We start from the raw sequence: 26,295 nt of genomic DNA on the forward strand, positions 1-26,295 counted from the left end.
TCTTTAGTGGTGGTCTATTGTGGTAGTGTAATTGTACGAAATGGTTGTATGATCGCACAATATGGCGCTTTCTCCGATATGGTGTACGCGTGTTTGAAGCATGTCGGTCGCCCGCGCTCTGTGCATCCCTGATTCCCTGGGGCCTCGGTTGGAATCGCATCATTCTGTTTCACTAAACAATGACCGCAAGTGTATTATGTCATTGCTCAAGACCCCACACACTTGAGTCTGACCCGTGCCACCGCTCCCTACGCCCTGCCTGCCACCTGCCTGTTCTCCTTCAGCAGGCCTCTCTTATATTTGACATTATAGCTCTTTACCCATCAGAATTTTCTCGACGTATGAAAAACAACTGTGGAACAGTGTCAAATCGGACTGCGACTTGAACTGCGACTGGATTAAATCTTTTGGTTCTATCATCATATACGGTAGTTTCCGTCACTTTGCACTACTACAGTCTTGCATATACATGACATGCACAGTGGTTTGGGGCCCATGGAACCTGATTTTCCCTCATCTAGGACTTTCGTCTCATCCATCAAAGAGTCTTGCCGAATTGCGACAGTGGCCGCACATATCAAGGTGAGCGTTTTGACGAGTACTTATTTTTTCTCCGCATTCAGCTTGTCTTTATGTGTCGCACCATCCATGTCTGTTTGTTATCCTTGCAATCTATCGCATACATTTCGTGTTGATCTGCCAAGGATTTCTTTCTGCGATCAGCCTTTGACCGGTTGATTCGTTAGGTTGAAGATGCCGCTATCAGACGCCTCCTGGAATCTCCCTCTTTTCAATCCTCATTTCATCGTGTCTCGGGTTCTCACGGGCTTGCATTCCCTCTCAAGTTCCCCTCACTCTTATCAGAGCTAAACTTTTTGTCTGTTCTTTCTCTCCTGAATTTCGCTTCCGGATATCGAGTGCCACTTCACGAACAGACCGGACGAGGTGCATGGGATAATATACGGGCGTTTACATTCTCTCTTTATCTGTCCTCTGCGACAGGGCAGGGAGATTTACTTTCTGCGAAAGGCATGAAGACGATGAGTGAGCAGCAAGTGGCACAACACATGGGCGTCACGATCCACGTCGAGCGACCTCATGAGAAGATCCCTGGTCTCACGGTCGGGGAACTCGGTGGACCAATATATGAGCTGGTGAAACTGATCAGCTCGACCCTAATCGAGACGGGTCAGATTCTGGAGGCTTCAGGATATTCGGACTTAGGGAGCTTTGTTTTGGAGAGCTTGAAGGAAGGAGCAAAGGCTGATCCTAGCGCAAGTCTTGGAATCGTGTTAGAGAGGGTGGGTCGCGATTTTTTACACCTCGCAACCACCGAATAATCAACTCTTTTGAAATAGCTGGTCAGAGCTATTCCAGCTTTCCGCGACATGGCAGTTGTCAACGGGAAACGTGAGTGGGCGGCAGATCATAGCTAAAACTGTCGTCACACTGATCAAATTTGCGAAGCGGTGTACTGCTTCAAAAAGGCACTTTTTCTTATACATGCAGTGAAGATCCGTTTTGGTTCTTCGCCACCGTTTCACATCCCCAGCACAGCTCAGGCACCCGTGTTCACCGATAATGTTTTGCCATCCCTTTTGGTCCATTTGGGAGTTTTGGACCTGACCGGCGCAACATCTCACGAACTTCATGATTTGTTCCCTGGTGCCGAGAGCGAAGATAAGATTAACACACTCTTGGCTTCACCTCCTGAGGCTTCACAAGCAGTTGCGCAAGATACGAAGAAAACACCCCCAAAGGATGGTCCTGTACTCACGACGGAGCAGGCCTATCTTTTGCGTGCGGCTGCCGTACACGCTTGCGAGAGAATTGTTCAATATGCAAGGGGCGATGGACAACTCAGTAAAGAGCAAACATGGCTGAAAAATATTACATTGCCCGAACTAGATATCTGGCTCTGGGCAGTAGCCAAAGATCGACCAGATTACAGAAAGCTGGAAAGATTTGTTCTGCGGGGTACAGTATTCTTTTGAAGTTTTTCTAGCAGTATAAGCAACCACCTTGGTTACTATGGCACTGTCATACACGTACTACCCATGCATTGAAATCATATAACAATATAACAATTAAGGACTTGTGTGTTCGTGTGGATGAGCGGGACCATTCCGAAGTTCGCCAATTGTAATTCTTCACCCACAATCTTGAGACTCCGAGAGGACGTAACATCCAGAGGTATAATCGTAACTTTGCCATGGCAATATGGTCATCTGGATGGGCGAGCGTTGCTGAGTTGTCCGGGGAAGTCAATTTGGTGCTATTAATATCAGTCAGGCCGCCTTAGGGCATCTACGGAGCGCCTAGGCCGCAGTTTCTGCATAAGCAGGTACGTGAGGCGTTACGCCTATGCAATGGTGATTAGACTGCAATTTCCAAATGAGCATTGATGATCAAATGTAACTGAGTCATCCACTTAGCCGTTACGCTAAAAGGCAGTGATACTGAAAGCTTACAGCATTTGCGTAAGTTATGGGAATTCTAACAAGCCAACGTGCTTACATCAAACAAACCACGGTGACGAGAGACGATCAAATGGACAGCCCCCGGTGTCCCTGGACACCTCTGGACACCAAGTAGGGATACCTGCGCAGATGGAAGTATCCCTTGCAGGATACTTGGATGGGAAGGGATGCCTCGTCTAATCTGCAGTGCCAGATTTAGGTGTGAAGGGTCACAGAGGTCAGGGCTGTTGTGAGAAGATTAAGTTCACGTTTGTCGTGTAAACGATGTCTTATGTCCAATGGCGGTGCTCGACAGTGTTGATAATGAAGATTTTGGTATATTACAATAGACAGTGCCATCGAGAGACGTATTGTATCAGCCATCAAGGTGGCGGCTGCACCTGAGTTGTCTGGGAGACTTCTATCGAAGCCGAGGCTTGAAAACCTGATGCGAACAAATATAAAGTGTAAAGACATTTGGGAATCAAAGGAGATACTAACTTCCCAGCTGCGTCTCTTGTGCGTCTCCCAATAATAACCCAAGAACGACCACGGTATATCTGGCAGCCTGAAATGTCTGAAGAGATTGAGACGTATTCCACTCCACCAACCTCGCCAGCAGACGGACGAGCGGACGGTATGCCCACAGAAAACGTGATTCGACCCTCGTTATCGAGAAAAAACAGTCGGCTATCGCTGTTATCGTCGTTATCATCGCTGCATACAAACATCACATGGCATCATGACGTTGTGGTAGAGCAACAACCACCTTCAGGAAAGGCCGCAGTGGCACAACGGATAAGTCCAGGTGATAATCCCACAACACCAATTCACAACGACCTCTTTATGGCACCTCCATCTACCGAATCGCCCAAATCAATTTCAAGCTCGAGCTCAAACTCCAGTCCCAGTTCATCGTTAGCAATGCCCATCGAACATAGGAGTCTATCTGCAAAGTCACCTTGCTTCGTACATTCACACCTAGATAAAGGGGCATCGCTACAGGACTGGCTTGATGTCCATACTAAGGATAACGAGGTACCTGGATCAGACGTTGGAGTCGCCAAGGCTCTTCAGCAACACCATCAGCCTCAACACCACCTTGAATTCTCTTATCCTGATGAAGTCTCAGAAGATGATGATAGCGATACATATGGCGGCAACCTTACGAAACAACTGGCAGAGACAGCAGTCGGGGTTCGTGAAATGAGCAAGCAACTCGGTGAGCACTGTTCTTATTCTCAGACTTTCTATTCACTCAATAACTATACTCCTTCAGGACGCGCTCGAATACAATCCAATATCCAGAGCGTCCTCATTGTAACCAAGGCCAGGGATAACCGCCTTATCAACCTGACGCGTGAACTTGCATTGTATCTGATGCTTAAACATCGTCAAGGGGGTCGAGGCCTTATTGTGTGAGTTTTGAGCCTAGTATATTATCCAGGGCGTTTACGATGACTTCATCAGCTATGTAGACCATCAACTGCGCAGTTCGAGGAGGTTTGACGCCGAAGGTTTACAAAGAGATCATCCAGAATTGTTTGAGCCTCTCCCACGAAGACGGTCGTCCAGCAGCAACTCTCTCTCTTCCTTGTCATCGTCATCCACTCATCAAGATGATTTCAACACGCCCCAGGAGGGTCAGCTACGATACTGGACTAGTGATATGTGCCGAAATAGTCCACATCTGTTCGATTTTGTCATCACGGTAAGCGATCCATCTCACACGTCTCGTTGAGTTCACTTATTTTGAGACTTAGCTTGGAGGAGATGGCACTGTTCTTTTCACATCATGGCTCTTTCAGCGAATTGTTCCTCCCGTTCTCTCTTTCGCACTCGGCTCCCTCGGCTTTCTCACTAATTTCGACTTCGCTGACTATCAAGCGGTTGTAGACTCAGCCATCGACACAGGTATTCGTGTCAACCTACGCATGCGATTTACTTGTACGGTCTATCGTGCTGTATTCGACAAGAGAAAGTGCCGCAAGGCCGTGAAAAAGGGTGAAACAGGCGAGATCATGATGAAGGATGTAAACAAAGGAGGATGGGAAGCACTCGAAGGAGGCTGGTCTGGCGGATTTACCACCTCGGAGGGCGGCAAGTGTTCGAAGGACAAGGAGATCATGTGCTTCACAACAAGACCAGTTGAGACGTTTGAGGTCATCAATGATCTTGTGGTGGACCGGGGACCCAGTCCCTATGTCAGCTTGCTTGAATTATTTGGTGTGTTACCTCTTCTGATATTTGGGATATATATATTTATGATTTTGAAGGCGACGAACACCACATGACAACCGTGCAAGCTGATGGGCTTTGTGTAGCCACGCCCACCGGTTCCACCGCTTATTCGGTAGGTTTCTCACTTTCACTGATCGGTCACTGATGTTAACTCCTTTCTGTGTAGTTATCTGCCGGAGGGTCCTTGGTTCACCCCGAGATACCTGCAATCCTTATCAGTCCCATCTGCCCTCACACGCTATCGTTCCGTCCCATGCTTCTTCCCGACAGTATGGAGCTTCGCATTTGTGTCCCATATAATTCTCGTAGCACCGCTTGGGTGTCTTTCGACGGCCGAGGCCGTGTGGAACTGCAACGTTTGTCATTAGATGCTACTTCTCATTCTGTCGCTTACTTCTTTTGCAGAGGGTGATCATATCAAAATAACTGCTTCCAAATACCCTTTCCCGACTGTTTGCGCGGACAAACAGTCAACCGACTGGTTCCACGCCATCTCACGAACCCTAAAATGGAATGAACGCGAGCGTCAAAAATCGTTTGTTGTAGTCGAAGAGGGCCCGTCACGGAAATCCAGCCTGGGGAAACCGAGGAGAGCTGAAAAAATGCAGCTTGATGACATATTTGATGAAACTTTGGAGGATGAAGAGGAGGATGAGACGTCTGACGATGAAGATGAAGATGTCAAATTTGACATTGATGATTCGTCGCCTGAGGCTTCGACCGTCGGACGTGCTGGTATCCAAGTTCCGAACGTGTTAAATGCTACAGATGCTGCAGTTGGTCTTGCAAAAGCTCGTGAGGAAATAGGCTCCCAGACAGATGAGGATTTGCTCTCGACACCGCAGTTGGCTGCGCTTGCACTCACTCAAGGACGTCATCTCAAATCGTCTCGTTCGGCCAAATCACGTTCGCGTTCAAGGTCGGGTCTGCGTTCTGGTGTTGATACTCCAGGACGGTTCGCTGGACCCGCACATCGTCCGCCTCATATCAATCCCTTCCACATTGACCATCAATTAAGGACGCCCTCCCCTGCACTTTCAAACTCTTCGGATGATTCATTGTCGACCATGCACGTTGCGCAGCGTGGTGCTCGGGACGATATACATTCTCGGGAACAATATTCAAGTGGTCGTAGTCGTATTCCTAAGGACAGGGAATTTGATGACAATCTTCAGACTCCCACCATCGCAGATACGCTCTCGGGTCGCAGAAACTATCACCGAGTAGATTCGAGGGATTACGACCAACATCAACCCCGCGCATTTGCTGTCTGGGGCAACGATGAGACCGACAGTAATGCGAGTGACAGTGATGCTTAATCATCTGGAATGTGTTAGGACTTCCTCACCGTTTTTCTGTTGCCTTCTTTCCTTCCCCATTTTTTAAATTAATCATTTTACCATACCCAGACACCTTAACTATGTGTTACTAGCATCATTACTTGTACTTGACTTGTACTATAGGGATTTCCGGTCACATGCATATAGGGTCTGCTTGTGCATACTACGTCGTTTGGCCAATGTTGTTTCATTAGTAGATGTACATCGAATGTTGTATCCTGACATGATGGATACATCGGAAATGCCCAAAGTCATTCCAAAGAGCAATGCATATATATAACGATTGTTCTGTGTAACCAGCCGCCCACCTCCTGTGCCCCTTTGTCACATCAACGTCAAACCAGATCACCGGAGTAGCCATACACAACGCAAAGAAGAACAAAAACCACTTCTGTCTTGTTGATGATGACCTATATGACATTGGGTCCTACCATAGAAAAAGCGCGATTGGATAAACCAACTTGAGTGACCGAAGAACTGGTCGATGTAAGCCGAACGCAATGGGATGGGAAGTACCACAAAGCCAAAATACACATCATGTTATCAGAACCGGGCTCAGCTATGACTGTCTGGGAGAACGTGTAGTAAGGCGCCTGGAAAATGCCAAACACTGGCACGTCCTGCACGTGGCCCTGATATCTGGAAACTCGCCAAGGATCGGCGAGTCACACTAAGACGAATCGGGAGGGATTAATAGGACGAAGTTGAGCTGATCACGAAGTTATGATTCTTTAGAACGTTATACAGGTGGGCAGGTGATAGTAGGTAGGAGACCCGAGTGCAATATGACGTCGAGCGTCACAATATAAAGGGAACGTTGCACGTGATCCATGATTCGTAAGCAAATGGTAAGCGTCCAGCTTACAAATTGCAATATCCAAGGATTTTGGCATCTCTTCTTCAAATACCTCTACTGTGCAAACATCCAAATATTCAAGTCTTTGTAATCATTCCTGTTGTTTCTGCTTGTACGAGGCTAAGAGCACTTGACCTCAAGATCACTGCCTGTGTTCTTCATGATGTTGATTAAAACATCGACATTGTCGACGGATTTCCTGAACGACTTCTCTTGACGTTTTGTGATGTAGCTCTTTGTTTTCATTTCTGGTTTTCGCAAATGACATGAGGTCTGTCCAGCTGTGATAACAAGGCTTGTTCTTGCTTCTTGACAGCCGGCACTTTGTGCCGGATACTTTTTCTCACAAATCAATGGCTTTGATGACTACCATGTAGTCTTCCATTTGCAGATCTACGATATTTTCGTTGTCCAGACGTCCATGGTTGGAAGTACATGGATCACTCGCCGCGGCCTAGTGCCATCATGATTTCAGATTTCGGGATCTCGAGCTTTCGCAGTTTGACAACGACAACTTTCGATATAGACCACCATCTAGTAGGGTTGTGACATATTTCAGTGGGCCAGTGCAGACTAAAAATGCATCCATAACTGGTCAACAGCGCCTATGAGGGGAGGAGTCATGGTGCCATTGAAGCTTCTATGTCCAAGCGTACAACGAGACTGCAAAACCCGTAAGTACTTTAGTCATATTCTATTTATTCAAGTATTTGAGATTTCCTCCATTCCAAGATCTCCATTGCTCGAGCGGCAGTCAAATTTGTTCGGAACCAAGACATTGATCAAATCAACTAGTAATTTTTATGTCGTGCCATCAGCCATCATGTGCACCGATGCTGATCGAAGTAGAAATACGACTCACCGTAGTTGAAACGTTGACGTGCCATGCACTCATTCGTCTTAAACACACGTCCAGACGGGCTACCACGCCGGTGAGTCGTGTGGTTAAATCCAAGACGCAAAATACTTATACTCACATATACGAGGCCCATCATCTGACAATTGTGCCCAGCGCAGCAACTTTGTGTCGCGCACAATATAGGGCACTTTCCGCTGCTATCAATGTTAACGGGAGTGGCAGATACTAATGCTATCAAAGCGGAAGCAACGGCGACGACAGAGGGGAGATGCATTGTTTGTGAGGATGTGATATGGGGTCAAATTGATCTGAATGAGACGGTAGTAAGCAGACGGCTTTTTATACTATGCGCTGAATATTATTCTTCGTGGTCTGGGTGACGCAGGAAGAACATCCATTTGAAGTTCCCTTATCGAACATACAATTAGTGACACACGTTCAGGGCCTTAAATTCGGACATCTCTGTCCGTCAGTGTAAAGGTTGACGCCCTCGTGCTTCACGACACATTTCATCCCGTAATCATTATGGTTCATATCTTGCAGTGTACGCACGTGAAATTTTTTTTGGAAGAGCGATATGCTTCTAGATCTGCGGTACTGCACTGACTAGGACCAGTTCTACCGGTCTGAGGGGAAAATGCACTCAGCCGTATGATACTTACTAGAAAAGCAAGATTGTTGGGGATGAATGATGGTGCTGGGATGGTGTTTGAGTCGGGAGAATCATCATTAGATTTCGCTATCGAAACATGTCAGATATTGGCACTTCCCGACAATCTTGACTCACTTTGGCTGTTACGAAAATTGATAACTATTTCGTCGATCATCATTGGATGGATATTCTTCAGGTTTGGTCAGGCCGGTAATAGAGGTGCTGATTGTAACGGCCTTAAGACTGTCCATCCAATGATGATTAATGAAATAGTCACCAATTTTCGTAACAGCCGAAGTGAGTCAAGATTTTTGGGAAGGGAGTAGCATAGAATCGAGTGTACGCATGAGTGAGGCACACCTAGGTGTGTGCTACCTTGCTCTGACCCACGAGGATGGCATGATAGTTGAGTCTCAGTTGTCCAGCAGTAGCCTGAGATCTGCCTATCGTTTACTCCATCTAGTGACTCTATTATTCTTTTGCACCCACCCGCTGCTTCCTCTCTCAGGGTACGGGCTAAACTACTCAATTCCTTCTCCTGCAGTGCACATGCGCTGGACTGAGAAGCCCACGCCCAAACATCCTTTTCCTCATCATTTAGACCCTGTCAAATCGCTGTATCTAAGTCATTGTCCAATTCAGTTCGTTCTCGCTCACCAGCCACCACGCTACGAAAGCATAGACCGGTAGAATGTCAAACTGCAGGGGATCACAGTGAAAGATGTTCTATGTGATAACCTTCTTCACCCTTCTCGATAGACTCAAGCAACTGCACTTCCCTGTAAAGTAGACAAAAAAATCAGTTGTACAGCCTCGAGAATTGCTCGATTAGATGATCAAGGATCCATCTACACCTGCCGGTTACAGAGACCGATACTGCGGTGTCGTGGATGGTTCAACTCCATGCTGCGAATACTTATGGAGTAACCAAGATGAAGGGATGTCTTCCATGTTCGGATAGAACGGAAATGTCGTGTTCTTGTGCTACGTGTCATGAAGAGGTCCGAGGACCTCAGTCTTCACGGTGATGGTCGTGCCATCAAGAAGCAAAGAACTAAGGAACGCTGACACGTTGTTCAATCAGGTGCTCCTTATTTCTACAAGACCTTTGATAGAAATGAAGATATGCTTGCGATCGAGGAGTGCAGACAGACATGTCCCGTCAATTTCAACAGTAAGTCATCATGGAGACAACAAGACAATCTATCTGCAGGGAACACCGTCAAGATATGTGTGTACTACCAGCGGCGTCATTCACCTATGACCATTGGGATGTGAATTCACACAAAACGGCTCTTGGATACTAGCACCGCATATGCGAATGATCGGCAGGTGCAGTAACCAGACACGGCTATAGATGCAACATCGAGGTGGGGAAAGACGGTGTATGTTGAAGTAATGCCTAGAACTTCGCAGTGGTGCTGGTCCCAAGAAGTCTTGTACTTTATGATTCAAGGCCCATCATTCAGCCGCAAAATTTTCAGCATATTACTCACCATCCTCACGATAAATGATGTCCAAAGCAGCTATGATTGTCGTGTCTGGGAGGACACTGCGAAGCATTTCAATGCCTTCTTCGACTACAGGTGGGATCTGTGAGCGTCTTGTTGTGAGAGAGGAGAGATCTGAGGGGGCATACAGCGACTAGTAAGGCTTCGTCTGTGTCGAATACTTGCTTATAGGACAACGTACCAGAATCATCTTCTCGGTCGCAACGCTCTGCTTCAAACAAGCTGCCATTCACAAAATATAGCGCGGTGTTTTAGGACAGCCCACGTAGGGCCCAAAATATGTGTCATGGATAGAGTGGCCGTTGTAGACCCGTGATTTCATCGAACTGAACTGAGATTACGGTATCTCTGAGTGGCTACTAGGGAATGATGTGAGTACGTGAGTGTGCACACATTAAGAGTACAGGAACTTGGTTCAGTATTCGTAGAAGACGTTAGACAAGCTGAGTGCGGAAAGGTTGTTCGGAAACAGCTTTCTGTCAAGTACATTTTCCAGAGCTAGACAACGCAGAGGCAGCACTAGTGCTAGTGAGGGATCCTGGATGCACCTGCAGTAGGGACCGTTGTAGATGTGAGAAGGGATGCCGAAGGTAAAAGAGGAATGAACGAATCTACTTTTCGATATTGAATCAAGACAGTTGTCAATCTCATTGCAAACAGCTTGCTGGATGCTGGAGTGGGGGACCCCTAGGTTAGGGGCGGAGCAGCAGCCGGGTAGCACCGTAGATTAGTCAGCCACTCAGTGTCCTTCGGGCTTTGTCGTAGCGTAGTGCTCTTCACCACTTCTTGCCTTGCTCGCGATACGCAGGCACACAGTCGCGGATACACCGCTCCAATGCTTTCCGCAAGCCTAAAGTACTGGCAGGTTCAGTATCGGGTTACTCACAACTGATTTGCGCCAGTACCACGGTTAGCAAGATAAGTTGTGTATGGTCCAGGAACTGCAGAATAAGTGACTCAGCGGCACTCATAGTCGAGGTAGTCGCCTGTGACAAGCCCAAGGGGATATCTTGCAGGAGCGAGAAACTGAACTTGCTGTTCTGGCAAATGGTAACGAGAGTTCCAGTGGTATTCAGCCCCTGTCCGAGAAGATGCCAGGTGCGGCTCGAGAGGCAGACAACTAAACAGTACATCTGTGAGGAGGAAGGAGAACAGATACACAAAGCTGTAGGGAAGATGCTTGTATGTCTTCAGCGCAGCCCTGATCTGATGTTCGCGTGAGTAGATTTCTAAGGAAGATTTTGCCAAATGCTCACCTCCTTCCATCCGATCGTTATGTGGTGTCCACCTTCAGGCAAACTAGGGCCTAGCCTGGGTTTCTGGAGGATAACCCGGTGGTTCTCAACAGAAGCCTACTAGAGATAAGCTACAATATACTCACACCACTAGATACCAAGTACTACCCAGTACGTGGTGAGACTACACGTCAATCAATACAAATGCTTCGAAGACTTGATTGACAAAAAACTTACGGCATGAGGACATAATTGTCCAACTTGGGGTTGTTCGTCATCGGCAGCAAAAGCGTCAAGTTGAGCAATAAGGTGCTTATATCAAGGTTATATACCCGACATTACTATGAACCTGTATCGAAAGATTGTTAGCTTCTGACGACAAAAGACACAGCCCTTACAACGCACGCTAGAGATATTACTGATCTCATTCTTTTCCATGGATTCTTCTTACTCATAAAATTCAGGAGGAATATGGCTGCTTCCATACTTTTCTCTCAACTGACGTGCATTCGTAAACGCACAGGTAAGCGCCATACAGTCATAGTGTGCAGCTCAGCATACCACCGTGACAGCAAGTACGATCCGAACGTGCCATAGTCAGTAACAGAGCCGATGGTAGTGAATATGGCTGACATTATGGCGAAACTGATGCCATTCGCGATTAGCACCACACTAGAAACTGACTTTGTGCTGCTACCCCAGAGAAATACACATTGGCCAGAAGCAGTTGTTGCAAGGCATGACGAGCCGGCGTCTGCGACGGGATCATATCCCGCTGCTGTGGCAAGCCCCTGGAACAGAGTTTGTGTATAGCCCAGAGGATAAACATAAACACCCTGGCTGTGTGAAACATAGATAAGCAAAGTGGGCCCGATAATATTCGGCCGACTCACATTGTCACCATTATAGTTTAGCTGTGACAAGGGTCGATACATATGCACCGGAACTCACGATAATAGCTCCACAACTCCCTTCTGCCCACGAGCGATTCATCCTTGCTGATGGATCTTGTTCGGGTCCTCCATCTAGCCTAAGGGTCCCTGGTTCCAAATCCTTAGAGGGTGGGACCGCGACAAGTTACAAGATGCACCATAGACACGCATATACTTTATACTAGTCTACAGCGAGCCGTGAGGTGAGCGGCCATGAGACACAAGACACAAGACACAAGACTTGAACTTGAAAGTTTGTTGGAGAGGTGTGATACTCGCTTGATGTCTCGGTAGGACTTGAAACCGTGAAGATAAATGTCGGACGCATGTAGCCAGTGTAGTCGGTTATGACCGGTTGGGAGCATTCTTGCTGAAACGGTGGTGGCGAACTGCCTCATATCTTGGGCGTCTATGCAAACGAGGAAGGTTAGCGCTGTGAAGCAACCTAGAAACGCACAATACACGCACCTCTGTAACTTAGAGAAAGACGCCCACAATCCCTCGGCTGTGCTCAACACCATCAACGTCCAGTACTAGTAAAATGTCACAGCTCATTCCAAGCACCACGCCCATTCGAATTTTTGAAAATCACGAAAAGGACATAAACGCAGTTGCAGTGTTCCCTGACAAACGACGAATGATTACGGGCTCGGACGACAGGACACTTCGTCTTTGGGACTTGGAGACAGGTGTTGTGTTGAAGAAGATGGAAGCGCATAGCAGTAGGGTGTGGGCATTGACGATATCGCGAGATGGTAAAATCATAGCAAGCGGTGATTCAAATGGAGAGGTCATCGCCTGGCACGGTGAAACTGGCAAATCCATCACCAAACCCATCAAAGCCCACTTCAAAGTCATCACCTCGGTGGATTTTTCTCTGGATGGAATGGTGCTGGCCACTGGTTCATGGGACTACACGGTGAAGTTTTGGAGTACCAAAACGTGGCAGATGCAAGGAGATCGAATCAAGTGCGATGATGAAGTCAACTGCGTTCGATATTCGCCTTCTGGTGAACTTCTTGCCATCGCAACATCAGATAGTATCCAAATTTATAATTCTGGCACAAGGGAACGCGTCGCATCTTTGACAGGTCACAATGACAGATGGAAGTTCAGGTTGCCACTCGCGTGGACGCCCGATAGCACACGCCTTCTTTCAGGAGGCAGTAAATATATACTGGAGTGGGACACATCAACTTGGCAGCAGGTCGGTCATCCCCTGGGAAGGCCACACTGATGATATCAACGCCATTGCCATTCATCCCGCCGGCACCCTTGTTGCTTCTGCATCGGATGACAACCATGTCCGTCTCTGGCGACTTTCAGATCAACGAATCATCGCTATCTTCCAGCATTCATTCACCGCGACATGTGTCACATTCTCTCTGGATGGCAAGCACATCCTCAGCGGAGGTGAAGACAATAAGATGTTACAGTGGGCAATACCAAAGGACGCTCATTCAAAGGTGAGTTTCCATTTCTGACTCTCATTATCCAATTCGAGCATCCTTCGTGCAGATCCTTGACGTCACAACAGCCCGCAATGCATGTCTAACTGGGGATTTGTCTCTCGCTGAAGAGCTCCTCACTCAAGAGATCCACACCAACGCCGACGACTTTACTTCATATGCCAATCGTTCGTTCGTTATGGCCCGGAAGCACAACTTGGACAACGCCCTTGAGGATGCAATCAAGGTGAGATGGACCCACCCATAATTGTCATGATACAGAAGGCTAACATTCATGCGTGACATAGTCAATCAACATTAAACCATCATTGATTGGCTTTATCTCGAAAGGCATCGCCCTCCGTGGAAAAGGTCATGTCCGGGAAGCAAGGGTAGCATTCGACGTTGTATCTATGTTCACGAACCAAGATCCAGAAACCAAGCAATTTCTTCTCTTGATCAAGGTACATTTAATCCGTCTCCCATGCTATCTGCTTCATCCGGTATTCCAGGCCATCGCACTCTTCAACGCAGATCAACACGAGGAAGCAATTCTGTCTATAAAAGAGCTGGATACTGCTTGTCCAAATGTCGAGCCTCTCGCGCGTCGTGTCGTGGAAGTCAGTATCATGGGCTACGCTTGGTCCTTGAGGCCTCAATGCTGACCTTCGCCGCTCGCACATTAGACATATTTGCGTGTTCATATCGGAATCACAGCCTTGGATGGTGCGCGTTACGACGAGGCCGCTGATCATTTCACTGCTGCTGTCAACTCTACTGCATTCTCGTCAAGATACATTCATTTGACGTATGAGGACTTGACCATGGTGTGTCAAGATGATGCATATATAATGCTTTTCATAACCTAGTGCTTTTTCCAGCTCTTTGGCTGGGACCTCAAATCCTTGTTGCTCATTGCACACAAGAAACGGTGCCAGGCTTTCCTTTCAGCAGGTAAACTCGATAAGGCACTTGAAGCACACGAATACATGATGAACGCCGTTGATGAATCTACGAAGGCCAGCTGCCTCGATTGGTCCAATGGCGAGTTTTAGTGATGTCACCGAGGCCATCATACTCACCTGCATTTCACTCAGAATTCAAGGAACAATGTAGCGTGCTATGTGCTGCCAACGGAGATTCCGCCCTCGCTGTGAACGATTATGACAAGGCTATCTACCTATACTCGGCGGTAATCAACTCGAACTCTGCATCTGATGTTGTGTTTGCAAATCGTAGCAAGGCAAAGTTAGGCAAAATGCTGTGGATGGAAGCACTTCTCGATGCGCAGAAGGTGCGACCGGAGCTATTGTCCTATAACTAATGTTCATTGTAGCGATACATAGGTCATCGAACTCGACTCTTTGTCTTATCTTGGATACAATTTGAAGCACGCAGCGCTTCATGGTGTGCGGCGCTATGATGAAGCGATTGAAACCTTCCAAACGATGCTCTCGATATTGGACAATGCACCTGATGTTCACACGCGAAGTAAGGCTCTGATAACGCATTTGTCAACATGTTTAACTCTTTCTCCAGAGCTGCGCCAGCAGTATCTCAGACCTTCTCAAGTAGAACGCGCCATCCGACGGGTCATTGATACCCAACTCGACAACGCTCCGCTGCGTGTACTCGACACCAACACCGGTCTCTTATGCGATCGAGAGACGCAGATAGACGCCTTCAAAATGAGCACGCAGTATAAGGAGCTCGTGTCATCAACAATCACGCATGCAAACTTGCACATCGAGCACATCGAAGAAGTGGTGAAGACATACCTGCAATATGCTATGCTATCACACAGGTGGGAAGGGAAGGAGCCGCTGCTGCAGGATACTCAGGGCAAGTGCGTGTACGACTCGGAGTTGGTTCCAGTCGGCGGCATGACGAAGCTGCGGTCTTTCTGCAAAACTGCTCGTGATGCGGGGTATAACTGGGCATGGAGCGATACATGCTGCATCGACAAGAGCAACAATGTCGAAGTCCAAGAATCGGTCAACTCCATGTTCGTATGGTATCATCATTCTGCGCTCACGATCGTCTACCTGTCTGATGTTCCGCCATCGTCAAAGTCTGGCGCACTGGCGAAGAGCGCTTGGAACACGCGCGGATGGACGTTTCAGGAGTTCATAGCTTCCAAAGTCATTCTCTTTTATCAGAACGATTGGACTCTTTATCGTAATGATCGTACTCTAAACCACAAGGATTCCATCGCAATCATGCAGGAGATAAAGGACGCAACGGGAATAGACCGACCAGCCGTTGTGGCCTTTCGTCCTAGTATGCATAACGCACGAGAAAAACTTCATTGGGCGTCAATCCGCGTTACCACGCGTCAGGAAGACATCGCATACTCGTTGTTTGGCGTCCTTGGCGTCCGCCTGCCTGTAGATTATGGTGAGAAGCAGGACAAGGCTCTCGGACGGCTCCTGCAGGAGATCGTGGCTCGGTCGGGGGACATCACTGGCCTCGATTGGGTCGGAGAATCATCAGAGTTCAACAGCTGTCTACCAGCCTCCATCACTTCGTACGAAGCTCCACCATGCCAGCTACCACCCCTACCCGAGGAAGAAATTCAGTCATCGGTTTCTTCGCTGCGAAAGACGGTGGCTACCGACTTCGCTTCGAACCTTTATACCCTACTTCGGAACACGAGCGTCCCTCGCTTCGCAGCACAGAGACTGCATCTGCCTTGTCTTGCCTTCAATGTCAGGAAAGTCAGACGAGTGCGTAGTCCGGCCCCGGAAACTCATTTCACGTATGAAGTGAAGGCAGACGGACTTCACGACTTGCTTATCACCACCGCAGAGACCCTGGTTCAGTTCTGGCCGGCAAGGCCCACTGAGCGAAAATTTGTCCTTGTCCGTCCCTGGGATCGGTCTCTCCTGGAGCTATCTGAATTTATAGAACCGTCTGACTATGGAAATGATACAGAGAGTGAGGAGGATTATGGAACGCCGCCTTCTCCGCCAGACGCCTGGTCTGGTGGTTCTCTCGTAAAACAGGCGATATCTGACCTAGAATCACGAGCATTGCGGCTGCTTGTTCGCCTTGGGCAGCCTTTCAGCGCATTTTTGCTGGCGCAGCAGCACAGTGGAGAATGCAAGAGGATCGCGACGCATTATGATATCATCGGACAAGTCCAGGACGTGGTTTCCGTTGGAGACTCGATGAACATCAGGACCATGGAGATATTGTAGTCGTGTGTTGTTGTTTCAAAGTGTTTGGACTACTTTAAAGATGATACCATACAGCTGCAGCATACGTATCACACACGCATGTTAGATGTGGTTTTCGCACATAGTGAGCAGCTCGGGTACAAATTATGCTCGAAGTCCCGTCACTTCCCATCATTCATGCAACCCCTTGTTCGTCCTCAGATAACTGCATTTCTGAATGCTCTGATGTAGGAGAACCGTCGGTCGTTTTGCAATGACGCGTGATTCGTCGAAAATGAGATAAACTTTGAGACACTGTTTACGTGCATGAAATATATGTAGCTAGTATCACTGCCTATCCGAGTCAGTGTAGAACGCGTACTGTGCCTTTGCAGGAATCACTGGTGGGCATTAATATTGACCGGTGACCGGTCGACCACCAATGCCTAAGATCTAGACTCGTCTACGTGCGCACGTCATCTGGATTGCAGCGACTAGCAGTAATTCAGGAACCTGCAGTTCATTAGCATTACGGTATCTAATCCTTATAACACTTTTTTAATTCGTCAACACATGACGCATTCACGTGTCCACCCTCAACCCATTTCCGTGCTTGTCCTGCCTCTCTCAATCTCAAACCATTCCCCGTTCTTGATTCACAAATTCAATCTTTTGTGCAGTAGGTACATGCAGCTACCACGTCAGCTCTGTTAACATGCATATCGATTCACCTTTGGATCCGATAGTAGGTCATCGAGGCAGGCTGTGAGAGACGGAGGGTGAGAGACAGCGGGGTGAGAGACAGTGGGCGAGAGCAGCCAGCGGGTGTGTGAGACAGTGAGCAAGAGACAGTGGGTGAGTGAGAGAGACGGAGGGTGAGAGACAGCGGGGTGAGAGACAGTGGGCGAGAGCAGCCAGCGGGTGTGTGAGACAGTGAGCAAGAGACAGTGGGTGAGTGAGAGAGACGGAGGGTGAGAGACAGCGGGGTGAGAGACAGTGGGCGAGAGCAGCCAGCGGGTGTGTGAGACAGTGAGCAAGAGACAGTGGGTGAGTGAGAGAGACGGAGGGTGAGAGACAGCGGGGTGAGAGACAGTGGGCGAGAGCAGCCAGCGGGTGTGTGAGACAGTGAGCAAGAGACAGTGGGTGAGTGAGACACGGCGAGCGAGCCAGCAAAAGCCAGCCAGAAAGAACAGCAAGCGAGTGAGAGGGGATGCGGTGAGGTGGCGGGCATCAACATAGGCGCAGGTGGTGTGGCGTGTGATGGGTCGTGCGCTGGTAGCGATGGGTGCTGGCCCTCGAGGGAGCCATCAGCATTCAGAGCACAAATACGCACCTCTGCAGCATAGCGCAAGACACAATCCCTCCAAAATCCACCTTGACCGCGCCTAACACATCCACCTCCAGTAAAAGGTAGTCTTGCGCAGTGTTGTAGCCGGTCCTCAATGAATAGAACCTCCTGTTATAGAGGTGAGCGGGTGAGAGACTTGAGAGTTTAATTAGTTAGTGCTTACCTTCGAAAAGGCTAAATGTAGCTTGATTAATCAACAACGTGAATCCCGAAGACGACAGTTGTCGAAGTGGAAGTCGATAAGGGTTCAGAATGGTTCGGGAAGGCCGAACCAGAACTGGACCGTTTGGGAAGATCTAGAACCGAGAACCGTTTTCCGGTCCGGTTCTGGCTGGCGCGAGAACCATGGACCGAACCGCGGAGAACCGGACCAAAAGTCCGGTTCGAACCATGGTTCTGGACCGGACCGCGGCAGCACTACTGTTAAGTACTTGACCTTATACCTGAATCGTTTACTTCTTCAAGGGAATCCTCGCCCGACACGTTTCATCAGCACATCCACTGTGCGTGGATTGGTCTTTCCTTCGAGATATAGGCGTAGGCTAATGAAGCCTTTGCTCGCGATCGTCAACGTGCCAATGGGTACAAGCTCACGAGGGATTGCGCGGTGACATATTTCATGACGGATGTGGTGTGGAATTGGAGTATGGGTGCGCCTGCAGCGGTCCAGTGAGTGACGATCATGTCTACCTTTTTTGTGCTTTCTCGATCTTGAATATTTTGGAGATCGCGTAACTGTCATATTCCGTCTTCCGCACCACGTCCTGCACGCCCTCATATCCTTCTTCCCATTTCAAGGATTTTAGGATCTTACCTTCATTGTGCAAACATTCAAGTCTTTGCAATTATTCCTGCTGTTTCTGCTTGTACGAGGCCTAGAGCACTTGACCTCGAGCTCACTGCCTGTGTTCTTCATGATGTTGATTAAAATATCGGCATTGCCGACAGATTTCCTGAACGATCTCTCTCGACGTTATGTGACGCAGCTCCCTATTTTCATTTCTGGTTTACGCAAAATGACATGAGGTTTGTCCTGTGATAACGAGGCTTGTTCTTCCTTCTTGATAGCCGCCACTTTGTGCCGGATACTTTTTCTTACAAATCAATGGCTTCGATGACTACCATGTAGTCCTCCATTTGCAGATCTACGATATTTCGGTGTCCAGACGTCCATGGTTGAAAGTATATGGATCACTCACAGCGGCCTAGTGCCATTTCAGACTTCGGGATCTCGAGCTTTCACAGTTTGATAATGACAACTTTCGATATAGACCACCATTCAGTGGGATTATGACATATTCCAGTGGACTAAAAATGCAGTCAACAGCGCCTATGAGGGGAGGGGTTGTGGTGCCATCGAGGCTTCTATGTTCAAGCGTACGACGAGACTGCAAAACTCGTAAGTACTTTAGTCATTCTATTTATTCAAGCATTTGAGACCCCTATTCCAATATCCCCATTGCTCGAGCGGCAGTCAAATTTGTTCAGAAGCAAGAGATTGATCAAATCAACTAGTAATAATTCTTATGTCGTGCCATCAGTCATCATCTGTATCGATGCTGATCGAGGTAGAAATACGACTCACCGTAGCTGACATGGCACTCATTCGTCTTACATACACGTCCAGACGGGCTACCACGCCGGTGAGTCGTGTGGTTAAATCCAAGACGCAAATACTTATACTCACATATATGAGGCCCAACATCGTACATTTCTGCGCAGGGCAGCAAGTGTCTGTCGCGCACAATATAGGACACTTTCCGCTGCTATCAATGTTAACGGGACTGGCAGATACCAATGCTATCAAAGCAGAAGCAACGGCGACGACAGAGGGGAGATGCATTGTTTGTGAGGATGTGATATGGGGTCAAATCGATCTGAATGACATGGTAGGAAGATGGCTTTTTATACTATGCGCTGAATACTATTCGTGACGCAGGAAGAACATATCCATTTGAAGTCTCTTATCGAATATGTAACTAGTGACACGTTCAGACCCTTGAATTCGGACATCTCTTTCCTTCAGTGTGCGGGTTGACGCCCTCATGTTTCACAACACATTTCATCCCGTAGTCCTTACGTTTCATATCTTGCAGTGTACGCACATGATTTTTTTGGACGAGCGAAATGTTTCTAGATTTGCGGTACTGCACTGACTAGGTCCAGTTCTACCGGTCTGAGGGGAAAATGCACTCAGCCATATGATACTTACTAAAACAGCGAGTGATTCGCCTAGTCTTGGGGAATGAATAATGTTGCTGCGATAGTGTCTGAGTCGGGAGAATTATCATCAGATTTCGCTATTGAAACATGTCAGATATGGGCTCTTCCCGACGATCTTAACATTCACTCACTTTGGCTGTTACGAAAATTGGTGACTATTTCGTCAATCATCATTGGATGGATAGTCTTCAGGTCTGGCCAGGCCGGCAATAGAGGTGCTGATTGTAACGGCCTGATGAAGCCTAACGACTGTCCATCCAATGATAATTGACGAAATAGTCACCAATTTTCGTAACAGTCAAGATTGTTGGGAAGAGCCCATACTGCCAGCCAGTTTGACAGAACCGGTTTTGCCTGGTAGATAGCAGAATTGGATTTCTGCGCTGGCCGAGGCACGAGGTTAGCATAGAATTGAGTCTACGCATGAGTGAGCAAGGTGGCACACCTTGCTCTGACCCATGACGATGGCATGATATCTCAGTCGTCCAGCAATAGCCCCTATCGTTTACTTTGCCTTTCTCTATTATTCATTTACACTCACCCGCTGCTTCCTCTCTCAGGGTACGGACTAAACTACTCAATTCCTTCTCCCGCGGTGCACATGCGCCGGACTGAAAAGCCCATGCCCGAACATCCCTTTCCTCATCATTTAGACACTGTCAGTCGCTGTATCTAAGTCATTATCCAATTCATTTCGTTCTCGCTCACCAGCCACCACACTACGGAAGCATAGGAGAATGTCAAACTACAGGGGATCACAGCGAAAGATGTTCTATGTGATAACCTCCTTCACCCTATAGCACTAATAACCATTCACGATCGACTCGAAGCAACTGCACTTACTCGTAAAGTAGAAAAAATCAGTTGTACAGCCTGCTGCAATCGAGAATTGCTTGATCGGATGATCAAGGATTCATCTACACCTGCCGGTTACAGAGACCGATACTGCGGTGTCGTGGATGATTCAACTTCATGCGGCAAATACTTATGGAGTAACCAAGATTAAGATTGAACTCAATGAAGGCATTTTTTCCATGTTCAGGTAGACCGAAATGTCGTATTCTTGTGCTACGTATCATGATGAGGTCCTCGGACCTCAGTCTTCACGGTGATGGTCGTGCCAGCAAGAACCAAAGAACCAAGGAACGCTGACACGTTGTTCAATCAGGTGCTCCTCATTTCTACAAGACCTTTCATAGAGATAGAAACGAGGATATGCTTGCGATCGAGGAGTGCAAGTAGAATTTCTAGGGAGAGATACATCAAATTTCAACATTAAGTCATCATGGAGACAACGAGACAATCTATCTGCAGGGAATACCGTCAAAACATGTTTGCACTACCAGCGGCGTCATTCACCTATTACCATTGGGGCGTAAACACACACGAGACGGTCCTCGGATACTAGCACCGCATATACGAACGATAGGCAGGTGCAGTAACTAGACACGGCTGTAGATGTAGTCATCGAGGTGGGGAAAGACGGTGTATGTTGAAGTGATGCCAAGAACTTCGCAGTGGTGCTGGCTACAAGAGGTCTTGTACTTTATGACTGAAGGCCCATCATTCAGCTGCAAAATTTGTAGCATATTACTCACCATCCTCACGATAAATGATGTCCAAAGCAGCTATAATTGTCGTGTCTGGGAGGACACTGCGAAGCATTTCAATGTGTTCTTCGACTACATGCGGGATTTGTGAGCGTCCTGTTGTGAGAGAGGAGATATCTGAGGGGGCACACAACGACTAGTAAGGCTGCGTCTGAGTCGAATACTTGCTTGTAGGACGACGTACCAGAATCATCTTCTCGGTCGCAAGGCTCTGCTTCAGACAAGTTGCCATTCACAAAGTATAGCGCGGTGTTTGAGGATAGCTCGCCCAGGGCTCAAAATATGTGTCATGGGTAGAGTGGCAGTTGTAAACTCGTTATTTCATCGAATTGAACTGAAATTGCGGTATCTTTGAGTGACTCCTAGGGAACGAGGTGAGCACGTGGGTGTGCATACACTGTTAATGAGAGTACAAGAACTTGGTTCAGTATCCGTGAAAGACGCTCCATAGACAAGCTGAGCGCAAAGAAATTGAACAGAAACATAAATATAAACGCCATGTCGGGCCATCTGTCACAGTAAATGCCACCGAGTACTGCGATTATAGTGAGCGCGGCACCACCCACTGCATCACTGATGACGGCTTTTTGGGAAGTATATTTTCCAGGGCTAGAGCACAACGCAGAGGTAGCACTAGTGCTAGTGAGTGATGCACCTGCAGTAGGGACCGTTGTAGATGTGAGAAGGGATGCCGAAGGTGAAATTTGATTCGGGAAAACCGTGAAAGTGTTGTTGTCATTTATTGCCTGCTGTTCTACTTTGGTTCTACTGCATAATCCGCTGTCCATCGACTGGGTCATCGTGAGGAATAAATGAATCCACTTCTCGATATTAAATCACTAAATCCTAGAACCTGGCTCAGGATCAGCCAAGTGCAGTGACTGCAGGCATGTCCGCCAAATAGAAACTATCCGTCCAATAGTATCTATTGTACAGAGAGTTGTCAATCTTGATTTTTTTCGTTACAAACAGCTTGCTGCCAGTGGATGCTTTCCGGAAGCTTAAAGTAGTAGACTGGCAAGGTTGTCACGGTGAGTACTAGGCGCACCGTGAGTAAATTGAGATTGAGGTTCAACGTTCAATATTTCAATCTCAGTAGGCATGACTCTACTTTCAGGACCTGTGAGCATCTGGAGTTTCCGCTGCACAAAATGCATCAGCAGATCTAGAGGATGCATGTAAATTGATCTTCGCCCTCTCAAGATATTCGACAGCGTTATCGAGAAGCTTGCGGAACGTATGGGCCCATTCCTCTGTTGGAACTGAACTGATTCCTTTGCATAGGTGCACCCTTACGCAAAGATGGCACTGGGCCCTACTGTCTTTTGCATCCAAAGTACGTATTGTTTGACTCCGAGTCTTCTCTCATGCTCAGCCGTCATCATTGCAGATAGTTCTCGCTCCAACAGATCATGACCAAGGGATAGGGACCAAGTCACTCGCGATTCGTCCACCGTATAGGTAAGGGTTACCCTTCCTTCTGACTTGACATCTATTCACACCTCTCCAGGCGATACGCTGGACCTCATCGGCATGGCGTATGCAGAAGGCGCGGGACTAGACACTTAGAAGCAATGCCTACCAGGGACACGTACGGAAATCTTGTCGGAGATCACGGACTGGATCAACAGTACCGGAGATGACGTTCAGCGTGTGCTATATACCCGACATCACTATGAACCTGTATCGAAAGATTGTTAGCTTCTGACGACAAAAGACACAGCCCTTACAACGCACGCTAGAGATATTACTGATCTCATTCTTTTCCATGGATTCTTCTTACTCATAAAATTCAGGAGGAATCTGGCTGCTTCCATACTTTTCTCTCAACTGACGTGCATTCGGAAACGCACAGGTAAGCGCCATGCAGTCATAGTGTGCAGCTCAGCATACCACCGTGACAGCAAGTACGATCCGAACGTGCCATAGTCAGTAACAGAGCCGACGGTAGTGATTATGGCTGACATTATGGCGAAACTGATGCCATTCGCGATTAGCACCACACTAGAAACTGACTTTGTGCTGCTACCCTAGAGAAATACACATTGGCCAGAAGCAGTTGTTGCAAGGCATGACGAACCGGCGTCTGCGACGGGATCATATCCCGCTGCTGTGGCAAGCCCCTGGAACAGAGTTTGTGTATAGCCCAGAGGATAAACACCCTGGCTGTGTGAAACATAGATAAGCAAAGTGGGCCTGATAATATTCGGCCGACTCACACTGTCACCATTATAGTACACTGGCGTTTAGCTTTGACAAGGGTCGATACATATGCACCAGGACTCACGATGATAGCTCCACACCTCCCTTCTGCCCACGAGCGGTTCATCCTTGCTGATGGATCTTGTTCGGGTCCTCCATCTAGTCTAAGGGTCCCTGGTTCCAAATCCTTAGAGGGTGGGACCGCGACAAGTTACAAGACACACCATAGACACGCAGATACTTTATACTAGTCTACAGTGAGCCATGAGGTGAGCGGCCATGACACACAAGACACAAGACTTGAGCTTGAAAGCTTGTTGGAGAGGTGTGATAATGTCTCGGTAGGACTTGAAACCGTGAAGACAAATGTCGGACGCATGTAGCCAGTGTAGTCGGTTATGACCGGTTGGGAGCATTCTTGCTGAAACGGTGGTGGCGAACTGCCTCATATCTTAGGCGTCTGTGCAAACGAGGAAGGTTAGCGCTGTGAAGTAACCTAAAAACGCACAATACGCGCACTTCTGTAACTTGGAGAAAGACACCTACAATCCCTCGACGGTGCTCAACATCATCAACCTCCAGTAAAATGTCACAGCTGATTCCAAGCACCACACCCATTCGAACTTTTGAAGATCATAAGAAGGGCATAGCCGCAGTCGCAGTGTTCCCTGATAAACGACGAATGATTACGGGTTCACTCGATAAGACACTTCGTCTTTGGGACTTGGAGACAGGTGTTGTGTTGAAGAAGATGGAAGGGCATAGCAGTTGGGTGCAGGCATTGGCGGTATCACGAAATGGTCAAATAATAGCAAGCAGTGATTATGGTGGAGAGGTCATCGCCTGGCACGGTGAAACTGGCGAATCTATCACCAAACCCATCAAAGCCCACCCCAAAAATACCACCTCGGTGGATTTTTCTCCGGATGGAATGGTGCTGGCCACTGGTTCAGATGGCGGCACAGTGAAGTTCTGGAGTACCAAAACGTGGCAGATGCAAGGAGAACCAATATTAATCACTGAGTGTGACAGTCCTGTCTCCTGCGTTCGATATTCGCCTTCTGGTGAACTTCTTGCCATCGCAACATACTTCCATATCCAAATTTATGATCCAGCCACAAGGGAAGAAGTCGCATCTTTGACAGGTTTTGAATCATGGAACACATCACTCGTGTGGACGCCTGATGGCACACGCCTTCTTTCAGGACGCAGTAAATACTACATATTGGAGTGGGACACATCAACCTGGGAGCAGGTTGGTCATCCCTGGATTGGCCACACTGACACTATTTGTGCCATTGCCATTCATCCCACTGGCACCCTCGTCGCTTCTGCCTCTGTTGACAACCAAATCCGTCTCTGGCGGCTCTCAGATCAACGAACCGTTGCCATCTTCCAGCATTCATCCATCCCGAGATGTGTCACGTTCTCCGTGGACGACAAGCACATCCTCAGCGGAGGTGAAGACAATAACATATCAGAATGGGCAGTACAACATTCAAAGGCAAGTTTCCATTTCCGACTCTCATCAATCGCAATTCGAGCATCCTTCTTCCAGATCCTTTACATCACAACAGCCCGCGATGCATGTCTGACCGGGGACTTGTCTATCGCTGAAGAGCTCCTCACCCAAGAGATCCACGCCAACGCCAACGACTATACTTCATATGCCAATCGTTCGTTCGTTATGGCTCGGAAGCACGACTTGGACAACGCCCTTGAGGATGCAATCAAGGTGAGATGGACCCACCCATCATCGTCCTCTTACGGAATGCTACCATTCACCCGTGACATAGTCAATCAGCATTCAACCATCATTGAGTGGGTTTATCTCGAAAGGCATCGCCCTCTGCGGAAAAGGTCGCATCCGAGAAGCAAGGGTAGCATTCGACGTCGCATCCATGTTCACGAACCAAGATTCAGAAACAAACCAATTTCTGCTCTTGATCAAGGTACATTTAATTTGCCTCCCATGCTGTCTGCTTCATCCGGCATTCCAGGCCATCGCACTCTTCAACGCAGATCAACACGAAGAAGCAATGCTGCTCATCAAAGACCTGGCTGTTGCTTGTCCGAATGTTGACCCTCTCGCGCGTCGTGTCGTGGAAGTCAGTATCATTGGCAACGCTTGGTCCTCAATACTGACCTTCATCGCTCGTACATTAGACGTATTTACGTGTTCATCTCGGAATCACAGCCTTGGATGGTGCGCGTTACGACG

At 47.9% G+C, this 26,295-nt stretch overlaps 10 protein-coding genes across 10 annotated transcripts; 4 read left to right on the forward strand and 6 right to left on the reverse strand.

Annotated features, from left to right (window-relative positions):
* The first annotated feature begins 216 nt into the window (after positions 1-216).
* F5147DRAFT_679519 (uncharacterized protein) lies at positions 217-2,084 on the forward strand. The gene is made up of 5 exons (XM_041436259.1): positions 217-428; positions 483-582; positions 747-1,301; positions 1,359-1,410; positions 1,468-2,084. The coding sequence occupies exons 2-5, from the start codon at positions 496-498 to the stop codon at positions 1,992-1,994; spliced, it is 1,221 nt and encodes a 406-aa protein (XP_041296043.1). The 5' UTR covers positions 217-428; positions 483-495; the 3' UTR covers positions 1,995-2,084.
* A 762-nt stretch (positions 2,085-2,846) lies between these two features.
* Positions 2,847-6,125, forward strand: F5147DRAFT_33086 (uncharacterized protein). Its single transcript, XM_041429246.1, has 7 exons — positions 2,847-3,681; positions 3,739-3,877; positions 3,930-4,170; positions 4,223-4,685; positions 4,736-4,812; positions 4,867-5,056; positions 5,106-6,125. The coding sequence occupies exons 1-7, from the start codon at positions 3,033-3,035 to the stop codon at positions 6,017-6,019; spliced, it is 2,673 nt and encodes an 890-aa protein (XP_041296044.1). The 5' UTR covers positions 2,847-3,032; the 3' UTR covers positions 6,020-6,125.
* A 1,376-nt stretch (positions 6,126-7,501) lies between these two features.
* Positions 7,502-8,149, reverse strand: F5147DRAFT_679553 (uncharacterized protein). The gene is given in 3 exon segments (XM_041436260.1): positions 7,502-7,817; positions 7,864-8,119; positions 8,132-8,149. 2 exon segments carry the CDS (start codon positions 8,027-8,029, stop codon positions 7,711-7,713), a joined length of 273 nt encoding a protein of 90 aa, XP_041296045.1. The 5' UTR covers positions 8,030-8,119; positions 8,132-8,149; the 3' UTR covers positions 7,502-7,710.
* Positions 8,150-9,687: 1,538 nt separating this feature from the next.
* On the reverse strand, positions 9,688-9,858 carry F5147DRAFT_570875 (uncharacterized protein; the record flags this gene model as incomplete). Its single annotated transcript, XM_041431016.1, has 1 exon — positions 9,688-9,858. A coding segment is annotated over one exon (171 nt), but the record flags the coding sequence as incomplete, so codon positions are not given.
* Positions 9,859-10,875: 1,017 nt separating this feature from the next.
* On the reverse strand, positions 10,876-11,431 carry F5147DRAFT_770395 (uncharacterized protein; the record flags this gene model as incomplete). Its single annotated transcript, XM_041441147.1, has 4 exons — positions 10,876-11,124; positions 11,175-11,270; positions 11,319-11,337; positions 11,391-11,431. The coding sequence occupies 4 exons, from the start codon at positions 11,429-11,431 to the stop codon at positions 10,876-10,878; spliced, it is 405 nt and encodes a 134-aa protein (XP_041296047.1).
* Positions 11,432-12,626: 1,195 nt separating this feature from the next.
* On the forward strand, positions 12,627-16,875 carry F5147DRAFT_834759 (uncharacterized protein; the record flags this gene model as incomplete). The annotated part of the gene is made up of 10 exons (XM_041443929.1): positions 12,627-13,251; positions 13,313-13,551; positions 13,604-13,780; positions 13,842-13,997; positions 14,046-14,153; positions 14,220-14,360; positions 14,415-14,587; positions 14,650-14,827; positions 14,880-15,024; positions 15,073-16,875. 10 exons carry the CDS (start codon positions 12,627-12,629, stop codon positions 16,731-16,733), a joined length of 3,603 nt encoding a protein of 1,200 aa, XP_041296048.1. The 3' UTR covers positions 16,734-16,875.
* A 459-nt stretch (positions 16,876-17,334) lies between these two features.
* F5147DRAFT_679594 (uncharacterized protein) lies at positions 17,335-17,997 on the reverse strand. The gene is made up of 2 exons (XM_041436261.1): positions 17,759-17,997; positions 17,335-17,470 (listed from the first exon to the last, which is right to left on the reverse strand). The coding sequence occupies exons 1-2, from the start codon at positions 17,926-17,928 to the stop codon at positions 17,419-17,421; spliced, it is 222 nt and encodes a 73-aa protein (XP_041296049.1). The 5' UTR covers positions 17,929-17,997; the 3' UTR covers positions 17,335-17,418.
* A 2,385-nt stretch (positions 17,998-20,382) lies between these two features.
* Positions 20,383-21,042, forward strand: F5147DRAFT_679617 (uncharacterized protein; the record flags this gene model as incomplete). Its single annotated transcript, XM_041436262.1, has 4 exons — positions 20,383-20,514; positions 20,559-20,577; positions 20,732-20,920; positions 20,974-21,042. Exons 3-4 carry the CDS (start codon positions 20,732-20,734, stop codon positions 21,040-21,042), a joined length of 258 nt encoding a protein of 85 aa, XP_041296050.1. The 5' UTR covers positions 20,383-20,514; positions 20,559-20,577.
* Positions 21,043-21,499: 457 nt separating this feature from the next.
* F5147DRAFT_33410 (uncharacterized protein) lies at positions 21,500-22,223 on the reverse strand. Its single transcript, XM_041429270.1, has 4 exons — positions 22,057-22,223; positions 21,861-22,008; positions 21,629-21,814; positions 21,500-21,509 (listed from the first exon to the last, which is right to left on the reverse strand). The coding sequence occupies exons 1-3, from the start codon at positions 22,102-22,104 to the stop codon at positions 21,705-21,707; spliced, it is 306 nt and encodes a 101-aa protein (XP_041296051.1). The 5' UTR covers positions 22,105-22,223; the 3' UTR covers positions 21,500-21,509; positions 21,629-21,704.
* Positions 22,224-23,851: 1,628 nt separating this feature from the next.
* Positions 23,852-24,426, reverse strand: F5147DRAFT_33480 (uncharacterized protein). Its single transcript, XM_041429272.1, has 3 exons — positions 24,299-24,426; positions 24,092-24,248; positions 23,852-24,038 (listed from the first exon to the last, which is right to left on the reverse strand). The coding sequence occupies exons 2-3, from the start codon at positions 24,199-24,201 to the stop codon at positions 23,903-23,905; spliced, it is 246 nt and encodes an 81-aa protein (XP_041296052.1). The 5' UTR covers positions 24,202-24,248; positions 24,299-24,426; the 3' UTR covers positions 23,852-23,902.
* Between the last annotated feature and the right edge of the window lie 1,869 nt (positions 24,427-26,295).

The sequence above is a fragment of the Suillus discolor genome, assembly GCF_016758755.1.
Source record: "Suillus discolor strain FC423 chromosome Unknown F5147scaffold_11, whole genome shotgun sequence".
NCBI classification, from domain to species: Eukaryota; Fungi; Basidiomycota; class Agaricomycetes; order Boletales; family Suillaceae; genus Suillus; species Suillus discolor.